This window comes from Brettanomyces bruxellensis, chromosome 6 (assembly GCF_011074885.1).
Source record: "Brettanomyces bruxellensis chromosome 6, complete sequence".
NCBI classification, from domain to species: Eukaryota; Fungi; Ascomycota; class Pichiomycetes; order Pichiales; family Pichiaceae; genus Brettanomyces; species Brettanomyces bruxellensis.
In genome coordinates this window covers 180,482-197,755 of record NC_054687.1, presented here as the reverse complement: position 1 = coordinate 197,755, position 17,274 = coordinate 180,482, and the positions used below count along the sequence as shown (strand labels likewise).

Sequence of the window (17,274 nt, the reverse complement as noted above, 5' to 3'; positions counted from 1 at the left end):
CTTTTGGTGTGCAGATGTTGTGAGGACAGAAAAAAATTTTTCTTGTTGGTGTTTCTTTCTACATAAGGAAACTTGACCGAAACCCGAAAACAGGGAGTACCAGGAAGGAAACAGGCAAGAGTTGAAGGAAGGATAAACCTTTCGAACATAGCAATTTTCGAATTAAAAAAGGCGAGCACTAATTAGTTTGATTTGTTATTTCCAGATTTGGGATTGATTTGTGTTGAGTTCTGGGACTATGGGAGATGGGGCGAGAAATTTTAGAGTGAGAAGAGAGGAAAGAGAGAAAAGCCAATTATTAGGCAATCAGCGTAATCTCAGCATACAGAAAGAAAGAAAGAAAAAAAAAAAAAAAAAAAAAAAGGTGGAATTTTTTTTTTTGAGTGTACAGTTGCGCTCACATAGGCAATGGCACATACCCAAGAAACGCCAGGAGAGCTTTTGTGAGAGTTAAAACAGATTGGTATACAGTAAGAAGCAAAAAAGTGTGCTCAAGTGGATAAATCTGGCATTACAGAGTACTTCAAGGAGAGTTTCAAGGGCCGGAACAATCTTGATATTGAAAATATACAGACCATAACAAAACGGCTCTCAGAACAAACATGGCTTCGAATTACATTGCCGGTCAAGATGTTCACTTTGACTACGTTCCAGAGGTTCAGGCAGAGGGCAATTCGGGCAGGAAACGCAGTAGTAAAGCCTGGCGTGGCAAAAACGTGAAAATGCAGGCGAAACTTAACCGTCCTGGGGATGATTATCCAACGTCTAGGGTGATTAGACAAGATGCAAATGGAAATGTGATTGTGTCAGAGTTGTCCGATGATTCGGCAACGGAGAGCGGTGAAAAGTCCCGGCACATGCACTGTTGCCGATGTGGGCGGTGCCTGACGGATTCCGAGTATGAGGAGGAGGAAGAAGAGGTGGAAAATGGAGATGTGCATAATAATGAGGAAGGTGGGAGTGAAAAAATCGCCGAATACGAGTACGAGTACGATGATGATGACGAAGGAGTGGATAATAATGAGTATGAGGATGAGTACGAGGAGGAGAGGCGATCTGGGCACGGATACAGGAATCAGCAGGGCAAAATACACGAAGATTTTGATGATAATCACGGCCATAGTCAAAGTTGCCATCACAAACATCACCAGCGACATCTGGACGAGAACGAATACAACGATCCGGGAGAAGAGTACTCGGAAAACGAGTTCATTCCGGGAAGCAGCGAGGAGGGGGAGTATGAGGATGAAGATGACGTTGATGATGAAGATGACTACATGGGATTTGAGGGGGAGACAGATGACGATTATGAAGAAAACGAGGGTAATTATCACTACCGGAGCCACGAACGGGTCCATGGGTCGAGCCGGCAGTCGTTGAACACAAAACGGTACTTGGAGATATCCGTGAACCGCCAAAGAATGCTCATTGCTAGGTGTCTACTGCATCCTCGTGTTGGAAACTATCTTTGGCGTGTGAACATGTCAACAGAGGATAAACTAGGAATGCGGCAGTTCTGGATGGAGGCTAGCGAACAGAAGAAGCGCGAGATAGCCTCTGTGACGACCGAGGATGTGATGAGGGTGGCTAGAAACGAGCATGACTTCAATTGCAACTGTCGTATGTGCGGAAACAGGAGGGTAATCCTGGAAAGAGAGTTGCTGAAGCTCTATAGCCGGCACCGCCAGCTGTGTGGGCTGGATGCGGGCTCTTTGGACTCGTACCAGGTGAATTATAGACTTGTGAACGCGTTTTTGGGTGTGCCTGAGAAGCGTAAGGCCGATAAAGAGAGCGAAAATACACCAGACAGCGTTTCTAAAGCGGACGGAAAGGATTCGTTTGGCGAAGTTATGTCTGTTGCTGAGGACCTTCTCCGGAACCAGGGGGAGAAATTCATCAACACGGTTGAGCAGTTTGACCAAGAGCATTGTTATACAAAGCTCTTCCAGCAAAAAACTGCAGAACATGCTCGCAACTTGTTCAAGTCATTCATGAAGGTGAAGATGGACAAACGGAAGCATATGTGGAAAGAGGGTCTTGAAAAGGGCAATAGTGGTAAGGCCAGAAGGGCTGGAAGGCAGCAAAAAGGTGAAATACTGCCGAATGAGGGGGAAGAGCCTGGAGATTACTATGAGGATCAGATGGAGGATGAGGAGAATGGCAATGAGAGAGAAGGAGAGGAAGGAGGTGACAATGGAGAAGGGGAAAGAGAAAGAGAAGAAGGAGATGATAATATTGACGATATTGATGATATCGATGACATTGACGACATCGATAATATTGACGATATTGACGATATTGACGTGGATGATGAGCATTTCGACCAAAATGCAGTCGAAGGGGAGAAAGAAGATAATTGTGATAGAGCCAACAGTAATGAATGTGTGGATAACGAAAAAGAAGATGGCAGCCAGGCGGTTGACCCGCGGCTAATACGCAGAATGGAGAAGTTGGAGAGGAGACTCGTTGAAATCACAAATATGCTACAGTTGATGACAGCGAAGCTTCTTGTGAGTCGATTGATAGTGGCGTACAAGTACAAAGTGGCGGAGGATAACAGAAACGAGCTTTTGCAGGAGCTAGAAGATGAGGAAAAGCGGAAGAAGGAGAAGGAAGAGAAGGAAAGAAAGCGGAAGGAGAAGCAAAAGGAGAAAAAGAGGCTTCAGCAGCAGGCGAGGGAGCAGGAGAAGAAACGTCGGGAGGCTGAAAAGCTGGAAAAGGAGAAAAAGGAGAGAGAGGAGCAGATCAGAAAGGCTGAGGAGGGCCGGAAGAGAAAAGAGGCTGAGCGGAAGAAAAAGCGGGAGGAGGAGATGGTGAGAAAGAAGAAGGAGAAGGAAAAGAAGGAGAAGGAGAGAAAGAAGCGCGAGGAGAAGAAGAAACGGGTTGAGGAAGCAAAGAAGAAGAAGCTTGAGGAGCAGAGGAAGCTCGAGGAGAAAAAGAGGCAGGAGGAGGAGCAGAGAAAGCTCGATGAGAAGAAAAAGCAGCAAGAACTGCAGAGAAAGAGGGACGAGGAGGCCAAGAAGATGGAGGCAGAAAATGAGAGAGTGAGAAGAGAAAGGGAGAGGCATAGGCTGCAGAAAATGAAGAAGGACACGCAGAAAGATAAGCAGACGACAATCCAGGGCGATACAAACAATGTTGCACGAAAGTCACCAGCCAACATGCCGGCAAATGCAGCAACTGAGCACATCCCTGCACCGCCTGCAGCATTTGGATCAGTTCAAGCTGCAGCAGGTGTGAGTGCACTGTCCGGCAATGCAAGCTCGTTTGGCAGCATTGGGGCAATGGGGAATTCGGCAGGCTGGAATTTGCCAAGTGCGAAATTGTCCGGTTCGCCGTTTGCAATGCATTCGAATGGGTCTTTTTCCGCCGACCCGCTTTCGAGAAACCCGCTCCTGAGCAGCAGTATGACAGCATCACGGGCAGGCAGTGTGGATATACTTTCGCAGTATCTGGCATCAGCTACACTTGGGGATGTTGTTGGAGACAGTAAGTATCTAAAGACGGCCATTCCGTCCACAAATCCGCTTCTCAACACATCGTTTTTCGGCGGAGCTGCCACCAGAAACGGCAGAGCGGACATTTGGGGAAGCACTGCGCCGAATTCCGGCATCAGTTCATCCAGAAAAAGCTCCATTTGGGGAAACAGCAACCCACAGTTGGCAAATTCAAACAAGACTCTCGGCTCAGCGGCTGGCACGCCTGCTGACAGCCTCAAGTTCTCTGGATTGTCCTCCAACATTCTTGGATCGGGAACCCTGATGCCCAACTGGTCTTCTGCCAATGAACCATCCATGAATAACGGTCTGGACTCTCCACTGGTGCCGCAACCGCTGCTCACTGGCCCAAAAATGGGCGTGCATGATGCCCAGAGGATCCAGTTGGAAATCCTAAAGGCAGCACCGAACTTGCCGACGGAGAAAAACGGATTCTACTCGATTCCGCTCCTGTATCATTACTCGAAGTCGCTGCTCTCGTCACTCCTTCCCAACTTGAGCTTCGACCAGTTTATAGACGCTTTGAGCGTTCCCTTAAACACAGTTGTCGGTGCGTCTTTCCAGGTTGCAAAAGACGACCTGGGCAACTTCAGCTTTGTGAAATTGATTCCGAACAGCCCTGCTGGTCTCGACAAGCATGCCCAGCAGCTTGGGATGCTTCCTCCTGGCCTGGATGGACGCTCCTCGCTTTCCCATACGGGCAATATGAGTGTTGGGGCCAGTGTGAGTCCAAATGGTGCCTTAAACAAGCCTCTTGGCTTTGGAGCACCCGCTTTTGCAGATTCCAGCATGCCACAGAGCATGACTTTCTCCAACGCGTGGTCCTCAGGCCTAAATTAACCTCGCATGAGCTGCTTGCTCGCTTGTTCTGTATACTTGCACACTTCATATCATCAATGGTAGTATTCCGTATACTATTTCGTAATCAACCGCTCTTCCTGCTCATAGACCGCTTGTATCTGGTCACACACATCCCTGAGTAGCTGCGCGATCTGTATCCTATGCGAGTTCGGCACTCCCTTGACCCTGGGATCGAATCTGTCCCCACACAACTCTTTCTTTTGCTCAAAGCACCTTTGAACTTCCTCCAACCGTTGCACTTCCCGATATATCTGCAACATGCCGGATGGGTGACTCTGCTTGTGGGTGTAGATACTGGTTGCACTAAGTATGCTGCTTTCGGAAGACATGCTGTCCTCAATTGTAAGATTGATTCCTGATGTGTCAGTTGTGGGATTGATTTTTGACGCCTCAGTTGTTTCCCATATCTCTTTCTTAACACTCACGTTTGCACGCACTCCTTGGCCTGAGTGCGGACTCGAGGTAATTACTTCATTTTCAACATGTGCTTTTTTCTTCATGGTAATATTATCGCTTCTATGGGAGTCTTCCACGTCTATTGCGATATGCCTTCTTTTGGATGGTATTTTAGTGGGTTTTCTTTTAGCCCCAGGGACTTTCTTCAGTGCTCTTTTTCCTTTTCTTCTTTGTGCCCTCTTCCTCATTGATGGATTTCAAATGCACCCGAATTTTGCACAAATTGGAAAAAGGGATTGAAAAGACTCTAAATAATTTTACAAAGAATGAACGTGTGGATGAAGAAAGGGAGTAGTAAGGAAAAAGTGGAAAAAGACCTAAATTTATACCAACGGTGAAAAAAGGCACAATTCGTACCAACCACGAAAAGGGATTTCGTAGATTTATCCAGGTGCTTCTACGCTACCCTACATATTCTCGCGGACACGTAAAAAAAATACTTGTTATATTCAAAATATTTCAGATAAGATAAGATGAGACAAAGAAGTAAGCAATAAAGAACAACTAGAAAGATAGAAGGAAACAAAGAAAAGCCAACATCTTTCCAAGGAGTGACACAGATGGAGCCAGTCTGAAAAATCCCCCACCGTATTAATAATAATAAAAGAACAGAAACAAAAAAAAAAAAGTATAAAACGCAGACTTAAAAAAAAAGCATTGCGTGACCCCCAAGTCATCACTGATGCCAAAACCAGCATAGCTGAAGCCCGGTGAGCCTCTAGCAGGAAGATATTGAATGATCAGGATGCAAATTGTATGGAAAGAAGGAAACGCAAGGCAGATACAGCGCAGAAACAAAGAGAGAGAACTGCGGCTCTTTTTCCTGCGTGATTGCCGAATAAAGCAACCACGTCAAAGAAGAGCAAACAAAAAGCTTAGAGAAGAAGAGACCGCGGGAGGGAAAAAAGAAACCCCAGAATCTCGTCCTAATTTAAACCGGAACACAAGGATAAAAAGAGAGAAAGCATGACAGAACACGCAATCAGTTGTAGAGAACGAACTTGGCCTTACCGTTGGTAACGGCAACGGTACAACCGTCGGAACCATCACCGTTGTAGCTGCCATTCTCATACACGCAGTCACCCTGGACGTCACCGCCGTCGGAGACGATTTTGACGTTGAAGTTGGCGGCATCCAAATTGTTTGGATTTGGAATCAAGGACAAGTATGAGATGCCACCGGTTGCACCTGCACCGAAGTTCAAAGGAGCCCAGTTACCGACACCGGAGCCCGAAGTACCCCATATGCAGCCATCCTCGTAAGAAACACCAGCGTTGTTGACGTAGTACTGGGCCGAGGTCTTCTTTCCCTGCCACTTGTAGTAAGTGTCCTCGTCAACGACAGTGAGAATGTTGCTGGATCCGGCATCGACAACGGTTGGAATAACCATGTTCTCGGTACCAGGGTAGTCTGTTCTGCAGATTGCGACGGAATCAGAGAGCTCGGACACGACAACAGCACTGTCTTCACCCCACTCACAGAGGTGGGTGGTATCGGTGTTGGTTCTGTAGAGGTAACCGTTCTTGCAGTACAAACCTCCAACAGAAACACCGTTTGATGGCTGGTCGGAAGGCCACTGGGTCTTCGACATACCGGGTTGGCAAGCGTACGAGCAGTAAGTGCCGTCTTCGCAGCTTCCACCGGTAGAAGTATCGTCATGATACAAACCGGACCAGCCGCCGAATCCAAGCCAGTCCAAGGCAATGACACCGTTTCCGGATGGGAAATCGGAGCATGCGATGGTACCATCCTGGAAGTCGTCGGATGGGTCCTCGAAGGCACTCAAGTCACCACTGATTCCACCTTCAGACGAAGAAGAGGTCGACGAAGTGGACGATGATGACGATGGGGCGGCAGACGAGGCTGATGATGATGAAGCGACGTAAGATGAGGCTTCAGTGGTGGTGGCTGGGGCGGAATATGATGATTCGGAAGATTCCTCAGCCTCCGAAGATGGGGCAGGAGCCTCTGAGTACGATGAGGCGGCGGAAGTTGGCGTTGAAACAATCTCAACGGTTGGAGTAACGGTATTTCCGTCTCCGTCAACTGTCACCGTCACGTAAACGTAGTCGTATGCAACGGCTCTCTTGTGTTGGTGGTGCTTGTGGTAGCTTTTTTCCACCGTAGTGCAGTCATCTGAGGCTGCAGCCTTGGCAACGGCTTCGGCATTTGCCATTGGTGCTGCTGCACATGATGCGGCCAGGCACGAGGCGATAGCGGCAAAAATTTGGGTTGTCAACATTGTATCTGTGTATATTATGATTAGTGTTAGAATGTATGCTTTGCGAGGGCAGATTTTGCGAGTTTGGTTCTAGTCCGATGCTTTGGATGGGTTGTTTTGATAGAATGGTGGTTTTCGCTTGCTTGTTTATTCAATTTGGCTTTACTTGCTTTCAGTGCACTTTCTGCTTAAAGGAGTGAATGCAGTTGGTTGTTCTGAACGTGCACAGTGGCTTTGTAATGATGTAAGTATAGAAATGAACGAGTTCGCAGACCTTCAAGTATCCACTAAAGTGAATAAAGCTTAACAAGAAACACCAAGAGCAATCACGACCCAAAAAATTAAAAAAACAGCGTAGAGTGAAGAAATTTGGAAAAGACTCAAAGAAGAAAAATAAAAACGTAAATAGCTATTATTAGAATGGAAATAAAGCCAGAACCTAAAAGGAAAAAAAAAGCTGACACACCCTGATCCCCGGCTTTATCCCGCATCCCAAACACGTAAGCGCTCAATTACCAAAATGCACATCCCGCTCCACGACCCCTTTGCTTATTGATTCCAGTGTCTGAAAAACAATAAACAAATGAGAAAGCTATTCGCGGTCTGCGAGAATAAATGTGAGATCAAAAAAATTTTCTTAAAATTTCTCTCAGCTGGAATTCCAAATTTGGAAGCCGCCGCGTTTCAGCCTCCTCGCATTATTTTCCCACCTTTAGTTTCATTCGCATCACTTTTTTTCTCCCTCGTTTTTCTCAACCGCCCCTTTAACGGGCATTACTTACCGTGCAAGCTGTTTCGCGCTATCAAAAAAAAAATTAATGTATGATTTGAGTATCGCGAGAAGCCACTCGTCTAAATTGGGGCACAAATAAGATGGCTTGGTTTCAAACGGAACATGGAACAGGGCCATCGTGAGAAATTACCAAATTCATAACGTCTCATCTAAGAGACGTATATGTTCATGTATAAATCGGTATTTGTGTCCTTTATCAAGCCTCATCGTGCCCTAATCCCACAAAGATGGATTGCAATCAGTCCTAACTCTAAAAGTCATCATGTTCAAAAGCAGATCGTCAGACCTGCCTTCTCTACTAAGACTCAAGAAGCTTCCTGTGTAATCTCTTTGTGCAAAAAGCAACACATTTTGGCCCTAGCGATATCTCCTCTCATACATTTCCCTTATGCTTATACTGTTTGTGTGTTGGGTGAAACCAGCCTTGATGATAATCAACGAAGTAGAAAAAAGTGGCGTCAAATGCTGGTGAAATCAAAAAATACGGCCGTGGACATGTTGAAGCCTCAAACTGACAGCCCTTTAAAATCAAATTGGAAAAAAAAGCTCTTAACTACAGGGTGTATTCTTGTCTCCTCGTTCATTTCATACTTATCTTATAACCATGTAATATCAAGTGTAGCCATACTGAGGTTGTAACTGTGTGTTGATCTTTGGACTGTGGTGATTTCTCAAATGTGTGTGGCCCATGCGAAGACCTTATCTCGAAATGATATCATGTATTATATAGCTCTGTTGATAAGGTTAAAAAAAGCGCATCTGGAAATATAAGAACCAAAACTCCATATGTAAAAAGTGTAATACGTACCTTAAAGTTAAACGCTGTTGATAGGTATCTCAAATATAAGCTTTCTCTTGAAATTTTCTCCTTACTGGAATTCGATTTGTTTAAGGAAAGTAATTAGTTGGAAGGGCACAAAAAAAATGAAAGTTGGCTTTGCAAGTTTTTGACTAGATCAAAGGAGTGACTAGAGGTGAGTTATTCAAAGCTTGTTATGTTTAAAGTAGGAGTTTAAAAGATAAAACTAGTATATCCGAAGAAAAAGGGTAGTGAAAACAAGGTTAGAAATTTTGTGCCTTTCGAATGTGCGAAGCTTCTGAGCTAATTTTACCTACTCTAATTTTTTTGTTTTTTTGTTACTCAACTTTCTTCGCAGTTTGTTTATTATTATTATGGTGCCGCATTTTTTAGAAGCCGTAATTGGTCACCGATAGATAATAAGAAGAAGAAAAAATTTTGAAAAGGAAATCCAAAAAGATCTCCCACTCATGTGCAAGGTTTTTTGGCGTTCCCAAAAATGTATTACCTAAGCGTGTACAACCAAAAAAAAAAAAAAAAAAATTATCTGTACTTGCATCCCTTTTGTTTCATGATTCTGATGCACCCGATTTCCTCCGTAAATCCATCAGTGACGCCGGAAAAACTTTTTACCTTCGGGAAGTCGGCGTCATGCACTATTACATAATCGCCAAGAAAGCAGAGAAGTCAATCTTGATTAATTTTAGGCCGCAAGGGTTGGTACTAGTGCTAACGCTTACCTAAATTGTTTCTTTCTATGATTCTCTAGCTTCTTTGGAGATTGTTTTTCTTCTGGAACAGAAATCTTCACTTCGATATTTGTTTAATTTTGCTGATTCCATGTTCACCAATAAAATTGTAGTAAAATGAACATTTCTAAAAAGAAGGGCAGCCAAATTTTGTAGCTCTAATGATGTTTCCCCGTAAATTTACAGCACTTTGTGAGCAACTACAAAATTTTGGTGGGGATACGCCGTCGCAAGTAAAGTTAAAAAAGGTAAAAAAGTTTACATGGAAAAAGTGATTGGAATATAAACATATACAGTGAGCTAAGTTTCGGGTGCTAAATACGGCCCTTTAAATAAAAAGATGAGATTAAACAAATGAAGAAATAAAAGATGTGGGGTAAATGAGTTGGCGTGTAGGTTAAGGGCGGTACAATACACACATGAAATGGATTATCCGGGCCGAACTAATATATGTGAAATAATGTAGTTCGTCGAAATAGGGTTATAAGCTTCCACAAAAAGTTGAATGCTGATTGCATGTTATTGTACTCCCGGAATTTCGTGGATTGGCTGTACAGAGCTATGTGTTGCGGATGCATATTTGGGCAACAGGTTTTGTGTGCTTTATCCGGGATTATCCGCTTTGTGTGCCAAACGCCATTTCTGCAGTGTGAAAAGTCGAGCGGTATCGTGAATGTGTGTAAACGATTATTTTGGCCGTAGTATGAGTAGCACGGTTTTGACAAAGTGGCAGAGCCAAAATCAAAAAAAAAAGAGAGAGAACGCAGTATTTTGCCAAGTGAAAGATTGAATTTCAAGATAAACCAAAGTTCGTTTCAGAAGGCATAAGACTCTCCACCCCCGCATTGCAACATATAATCGTGGGATGCCTAAGTTTTTCAAAGCACTTTCATTCTTTGTGCGTCCCGGAGTTTCTTGTTAACGAAAAAATTCAATTGTTTGGCATCTGTGCGCTATTCGTGGTCCTCAGCTATCTTCGGAAAAACTCTGATTTGCAACACCTTAGACTCGATTGCTTCCTATTGTAGTTTTTTTTTCGACGTCACCCAACATCCAATGGTTAGCGAAGTAATGGGCTGCTTCAGGATTTTGTTCATGATTTTGTACTTGGCGCTAACCAGACGATGTGATGTTTGTAAGTGTTGATTTGGGCCTGCTGGCAGTGAAATGAGCAGCAGCCTTATTTTGGTGCTGGGCGTTAGTGCCTGGTTCCGGCAAGGTTGGAAATCGGCGCGACGACCGACGGTCACGAAATTAAAATTACCTAATACTCGCACACCCTGTGCAATAATATTTCTCGACCTTTTTTCCCTCCACCATTCCCATTCAATTTCCAAATTACAATTTTTTTTTTTTTTTTTTGTTTCTTACTCCCCCTTCCCTCATACCTCGTTGCATTAGAACCTCACCTCACAGAAATAGCAGATTTTCAACATTTTCCGGGCGTTTGCAAGGATATTGGCTATTATTTCAAAAGAGCCTGCTTGTATAGATTTTCAGGAATCATTAGGTACATTTGTGGCGAAAATAGTGGGCACAAAGAGCGGATAACAGACTCATTCTGGCATTTCTCTCAGCGTATTATAATTGTCCTCGTTAATAATATTATTGTCACATTTTTTTTTTGAGGGGGTTAATTTTTACCCCATACTTTTTTTCTCAGACTTCTTCTGTCTTGAGTTTCTTTTCCTCCTTAAGTGGACACAGATTCGTATTGCAGTATCAATTTGTTCACGGCATCATTGAGAAATTGCCGTTGTTGCATTTAAGCTGAGAACATTATTAGCAGGTTGCAATCGATAGGTTGTTGAAATCAGATTGAGCAGCGATAGTTGATACTGAAAGAGATTGTCGCAGCACTAATTGGACCTAACAAAAGCGAGGGGCAAATAGAACAGAGGAATATTGAGGTGAATAACGGGCAAAGTATAGAAAACAGATACAGAGAGTGAGGAGGCCAACAAGTCAGAGTTAAAGCAGCATATTGGAATAGGATAAAGCCGGATATAGGAAAGAGGATAAAGCAGAGATACAGGAAATAGGAAATAAGAGCAGAATAGGGAGACAAAGCAGTATCAGGCATTCAGAGAGTATTCAGAAAGGAACTGATAAGCTAGGTGAGCTAAGTGAGCTAAGTGAGCCAAGTAAGCTAAGTAAGCTAAGCGATAAAGCTGCATATAAACATCACATAATCATAAGCAACCTCAACGCAAGCCATAAACAAAGTCAAGGCAAACTTTTAAGCCCAAAGCAACTTCTAAGATAAAACACAACTACAACATGTCGAAAGAAGTGTTCAACGAAGGACCAACGACTTCTCAGCATGTGGAGGCAGACGATGAGGACTTCTTCAAAAAAACAACCTTCAAACTCAAGCGGACTCGGTCAATGGGGCTCTTGGATGACTTCATAAGCCAAGCCCACGGTCTGGACGATGGCGGCGAGGAGGCTGTGGCGACTCCGAGTGCCGCAAATGCGAAAAAAATCACGTCACGAGACTTTGTGTCGAGTGCAACGCTCCAAAGGCTCAATCTCGGGGCATCTGGCGGTGCAACCGAGGCAAATTCACCATACACGGCAGACGAGTTGGACCACGTGCCCAGTTTCTACCGGGAGGTGATCCCATCACACAAAAAGAGCCTTCATGGAGCGGCTGAAACCGCAAATGGGTCTGCACTCGTACCGAAACACGAGCAAAAGAGGCAGGAGCTTCGCAGCAAGCAGGAGGAGCGAATACGGCAGCATCACCTGGACCAGATCACCAGTCACGTGCTCCACGACGACACCGACGTCGAGGACCGCCCAAAACAGCATGTGGACTACTTGTCTCACAAATGGCGGGCGGCAGACGAAGTTTTGAAGTGCTGGCGGTACGTCGTGATGAAAAAGCACGATTTTGCCGATGCTGCACGTCTTGAAAATGCCTCCTGGAGGACTTGGGCACAAACACGAAATCACCTCAAGACCATTTCACCCGAGGAGCTCAACTGGAGCAAAGATGCAGACGTGACGTGGCTTTATGGGCCTGCATTTTGGGACGAGACGTCACGCAGCCGGCTGCATTCTGCGTCTGGGTCGCGGGTCGACGTGCATGCTGCTGCAGGTGGTGATGACATGCATGTGAGTGGAGTTGTGGTAGGTGCGTCATCTGCGGGGGCCGGGCGCGCACAGCACGGGGGCGCCGGCAATTTCAGTGCAGCGGTCGCAAACAACAATGGCACACCTCGTGCGCAAGGGGAATCCGCATCCGCAGCCGCCCGCGCACCCACGCCCGCATCTCCGCATCCCGCCGACCAGCATCCAGAGCACCTCAAGTCCATCTTGAAAAGACGTTCAAACGTCGAAAATCTTATCGGTGATGGTTCCTACAGCCGGCTTCAGTCTCTTTTAGAGGAGCGCGAGCACAAGTTCAAGGGCAGTCCGGTTCTCGAGCCTGGGTCGGCGCAGCTGGCGGCAAATCTGCCGAGTACGCCGTCACCGCTGGCGTTAGACGGTGCGCCGAGCGCCGGTGGGTCGGGTGCGCGTTTGCGCAGGTCGGCGGGCGCAAGGCTCCTCGCGGGCCCCCAGAAGTCGTCGCTCAAGAAGCACAAGCCAAACAAAAACCTGCTGGCATCCCTGGCTAAAAAGCAGCAGAGGCACATCCGCTTCAACTCGAAAGTGGAGCAATGCATTGCCGTCGACAGGCCTGCGGTTAGCGCAGAGTTCCAGAATGAGGACCCAGACGTGTCTCTGGTGCCTGCAGACAGTCCCACCGACTTTCCTTATACGGACGAAACAGAGCAGTCCTTCAATGAGTATTACGATGGCGACGATTCGTCGTCCTCCAGCAGCAGCGGGTACTCGTCGTCGTCGTCGGCGATGGAGGACGATCGACCCGTCGGCACGTCGGCAAACTACGATGATGAGAGTGACGGGTTTGTGTTCAAAGCTGCATCTTCTAACTTGGAGCCAGACAAGGCCGGACAGAAGTTTGTGTCGATTGCACCGCTTCCGGCCACCACATTGAAGACAGACTCGGATGACGAGAATCTGGAGAAAAGATCACTGTACACAGTTTCGCACAACACGCGGACAAACCGTGGATACGAGTACTACTACGATTACAACACGGTGTACAGCAACAGCTCGAACCCGATATATCCGGTGGTTTCGGGCAGCAACGATGACGTGCAGATGGTGGACGTGCCGCCGGAAGTGCTTGGTCTTGGCGAAGATGACGCACAGGTGCCTGCGCCGGTGGTACCTCAGGTGCAGCCGCAGCAGGCGCAACAAGCACAATTAGCGCAATTTGTACATCCAGCGCAACCTTCCGGCGCAACGGTGCCAGCGCACAGGCGCGACAGCGCCTCCTCGCAGTCCTCGCGCGGCACCTTCGTCTTCGGCTCCGACTCTGACTACAACTCGGACTCTGACTCCGAATCTGACTCCGACGCAAGCTACAGCTCCAGATCCAGCTCCGCCAGCCTTTCGGGTTCCGCCTCCGGTTCCAGTCTCAACTTAAACACAAATCTAGCCTCCCAGTCGCACAATCAGTTGCAGTCACATTTCCAGGCACAGCCACACTTCCATTCTCCGATCGGCCCCAGCCACATGTCGCGGAAGTCCGCCTCTTCCTCCTCCCAACATAGTAACGGCAGTTTTGTTTTCAACTCGGACTCAGAGGACGACTCGGAGGACGCGTCGATCGACGCGGTCTCGAGTCCCATGCAGACCGCTCCTTCCTTTGTGCCGAGCCTGCCCTCTTTTAGCGGTACCCGGACTCTGGCCGCCACCTCCAACGCCACCGCGGTTTCGTCCACTGCCCGTTACGGGAAAAAAAAGGACAGTTACGCGTCTCTCGCCTCTTTGGCGGCCAATAACTCGATCACCAGGGGCGACAAATAGTTTCAGCACCAGCCGGGCTTTCGTTTCTTGCATTGTGGCCTGTGCTTTTTTTTTTTTTTGATTCGGTCTTTTCTTCGCATTTCCTACAAAATTTCCATCCATCTATTATTTTTGTGGTCTGCTGGTGCCTGCTGTGATCCCATTCCGTCAGAGTGGTTGCCCTTTTTATTTTTGAGATGTTGCTTTACTCTTTTTTTTTCTTGTATCTATTTTAACCTTTTCAACAATCCCTTTTTGTTTTTTATTTTTCTGTTTTCCCATGCCTGCTAGACCTTCTTTGTTTTACTTTTACGATACTCACAATATACATGGCTAATGATATACTAGATTGGTAGGTGATGAATTGAATTGCATCTGGGGATTCGTCCATGTATTCAGTAATGCATTATGGCTGATGGTGGTAACGATTAATTTATGAATGAGATCGTAACCATTATAGGTAATTGTTGTAATTATTGTAATCATTGTGATTATTGTGATTATTGTAATTATTGTGATTATCGTAATTATTGTAATTATTGTAATTATTGTGATTACTATAATTATTGTAATTATCGTAATTATTGTAATCATTGTAATCATTGTAATCATTGTAATCATTGTAATTATATAGGTAATTATCGTCAATATCATAGATGCGTCGACAGTCGCGTCTACATAATTCTGCCCTGCCTAGAAAACCTCTCATAAGGATTAAAGGTATTTAAGCGTGTGCATTTCCCGTTTTTATCCTGTTCATTTTACCTTCTTACTTAGTTGTTTTACATTTATACTTTTCCTTTTTCAGCCTTAAAAGCAGTCGCTAGTGGTTATAATAAACATTTTAAGGTAATTACAGTTGGTGTATAGATAAGTATGGTAACAACTGATGTATATAATGTATAATTAGCGAAACGATTAAATTATTGCTTTTGATTCCTTCAAATGATAACTTTCTGATAATTGTTTCCTAATATTTGATATCTTCATGTTAGCTATTCCTTTCAATTGATATCATTCTGCCAATTTTCCTAAGTTCTTCTTACCTTTGTTCGTATCTGACGCGATTCGAGCGGAAAACTTTCTGGGTACACGTCAATTATGTTTTATTTACTATTGTTTTCGCGTATCTTTCCGCAGTTATTTTTTCTAACATACCTATTTTACTATACTTCTCCCTCTGTATACTTTTTAACATATTCCTTGTCAATTTCATTCTTCATTCTTACTCTCAATCACTAACTCTCTCTTCATTCTTCATTCTACTCACTCTCTTCATTCTTCATTCTACTCACTCTCTCATGCCAAAAGATTCAATCAGTTTTCCCGGTGAGTGCTCATTTGTTGCAGAAGGATATCATTTCGACCACCCTCTAGCACCAGCCCGCAAAGAGAGAAAACACATCTTTGGTTGCCAAGACACACGTCTGCAGAAATTGTTCGATGAGAATTTTAAATACATTACCGAGCCAACTGATTCGGATTTGAGTAGAATCCTGTTAGGCGATGTCAACGAGTTTGTGACAAAAGTTTCAAGCTTCTACATCTGCCCCTCAGACAATGAGGCAACCGTTCTAAGGTTGATAAGTGTGGCAAAGCTTCTTTTTGGGCTTCAATCGGGATCGATCACAACTACTTTAAGACGGTTCGCGTGCCTGGCACCGTTTTTTATGAACTGGATTTGTAAAAGAACTTCATTTACCAAAGCACCGGGCAAGGCATCGTTTTCCGGCCATTACATGTGCAAAATGCATTCTGAAAAGCACTCGTGCTGCCCGTTCAAGTTCACGCTCAGACTGAACTTCAGTTCGCAAACTGTTACATTTGATGTTCGAACTGCCCATAATCACGACTACTTCAGTATGGTTACCTACTTCCCGCCTGACTACTTGAGGAGTCACATTGAGGCTATTTGTGCCACACCCGGGGGCAATTCTGCAAAGCTCTTGAAAATCAATACCTTCAATTCACTTAGTGCCGACATTCTTGAAGCGCTTTGTTTTGAGTACATTCCAATTAAGTATTTCAGGAATATCACGTTGCGTGACCCGATAGTGAAGAATCGGAAAAGTGAGTTTTGCGGGACTGGGGATTGGAACCAGGATATAGCAGGGATCGTTAACCGGTATCATAATGGAGGAATGCACTGCAAATTGTTTAGCATGGGTGGCTTTAATGCTGCCCTTGTAGCTACCGACACGATTTTCAGCAAAATCGTGAAAGAGAAGCAGATCCTCATGATGGACACCACTTGTGGGGTTTGCAACTATGAGGACGCGAAACTTATAAGTATTACGTACAGGAATGAGCTGGGAAAGGTGAGAGTTGGTATTACTGCTCTTGCAAGACCAAAGGATTGGTCCTTTGACGATATTTCTGCCTTTATCAACGCTGTTTTTGCGTTTGCGAAGGAGCGGTGTGGGCTTTCGGAGCAGGACGCGTTTGCCAAGCTATCGTATTTCATCATTGATGAATGCATGGGTGAAGAGAAGGCGGTACATGCTGCTTTCAATAGATTGCCTGCTCCTTTGCATCATGTTACAATTCTATACTGCCAGTGGCACATGGCTTCCAGCTTTGCCAAGAGGCTAGGACGTGCCAGCGAAGCATATAAAGCCATGCGTGAAGCGATATATGCGACCTCCGAGGCCCGTTTCACTGAGTTGGTGAAGAAGGCTTTGTGCTTGCTGGCAAGCAATAAAGCCAAAGCAAACAATATAGCCAAAGCAAACAATATAGCCAAGGCAAAATACATCAAGGACTCTCTTAAGAGCAAGGAGAAGTGGGCTGGGTGTTATCGCCAGAGTCCCGTTTTCCCACAGGTTCGAGAAAAGAGGAAAATCGACACTATCCACTCTCGTTGGAGGAACCCTTCTTTTAATGGCGGTCTTTGGGTGTCCGAGAAGTTGACACCTCTTGCCTTAGCTGATCAATTGAGCATTTTCTTTGGCTCCGAGTATTCCGAGAACAGTGTTGAGATCCAGAGAGCAAATCTTCGTCTCCATCGCAGCAAATGATTGGGCAATTTGGACGAA

General features: G+C 45.3%; 5 protein-coding genes across 5 annotated transcripts; 3 read left to right on the top strand and 2 right to left on the bottom strand.

Moving 5' to 3' along the window:
* Nucleotides 1–602: 602 nt before the first annotated feature.
* On the top strand, nucleotides 603–4,337 carry BRETT_003539 (uncharacterized protein; the record flags this gene model as incomplete). Its single annotated transcript, XM_041282046.1, has 1 exon — nucleotides 603–4,337. The coding sequence occupies one exon, from the start codon at nucleotides 603–605 to the stop codon at nucleotides 4,335–4,337; it is 3,735 nt and encodes a 1,244-aa protein (XP_041135885.1).
* Nucleotides 4,338–4,411: 74 nt separating this feature from the next.
* On the bottom strand, nucleotides 4,412–5,002 carry BRETT_003538 (uncharacterized protein; the record flags this gene model as incomplete). Its single annotated transcript, XM_041282045.1, has 1 exon — nucleotides 4,412–5,002. The coding sequence occupies one exon, from the start codon at nucleotides 5,000–5,002 to the stop codon at nucleotides 4,412–4,414; it is 591 nt and encodes a 196-aa protein (XP_041135884.1).
* A 794-nt stretch (nucleotides 5,003–5,796) lies between these two features.
* Nucleotides 5,797–7,056, bottom strand: SIM1 (putative secreted beta-glucosidase sim1; the record flags this gene model as incomplete). The annotated part of the gene is made up of 1 exon (XM_041282044.1): nucleotides 5,797–7,056. One exon carries the CDS (start codon nucleotides 7,054–7,056, stop codon nucleotides 5,797–5,799), a length of 1,260 nt encoding a protein of 419 aa, XP_041135883.1.
* Nucleotides 7,057–11,656: 4,600 nt separating this feature from the next.
* On the top strand, nucleotides 11,657–14,260 carry BRETT_003536 (uncharacterized protein; the record flags this gene model as incomplete). The annotated part of the gene is made up of 1 exon (XM_041282043.1): nucleotides 11,657–14,260. The coding sequence occupies one exon, from the start codon at nucleotides 11,657–11,659 to the stop codon at nucleotides 14,258–14,260; it is 2,604 nt and encodes an 867-aa protein (XP_041135882.1).
* A 1,280-nt stretch (nucleotides 14,261–15,540) lies between these two features.
* On the top strand, nucleotides 15,541–17,256 carry BRETT_003535 (uncharacterized protein; the record flags this gene model as incomplete). The annotated part of the gene is made up of 1 exon (XM_041282042.1): nucleotides 15,541–17,256. The coding sequence occupies one exon, from the start codon at nucleotides 15,541–15,543 to the stop codon at nucleotides 17,254–17,256; it is 1,716 nt and encodes a 571-aa protein (XP_041135881.1).
* Nucleotides 17,257–17,274: the final 18 nt, after the last annotated feature.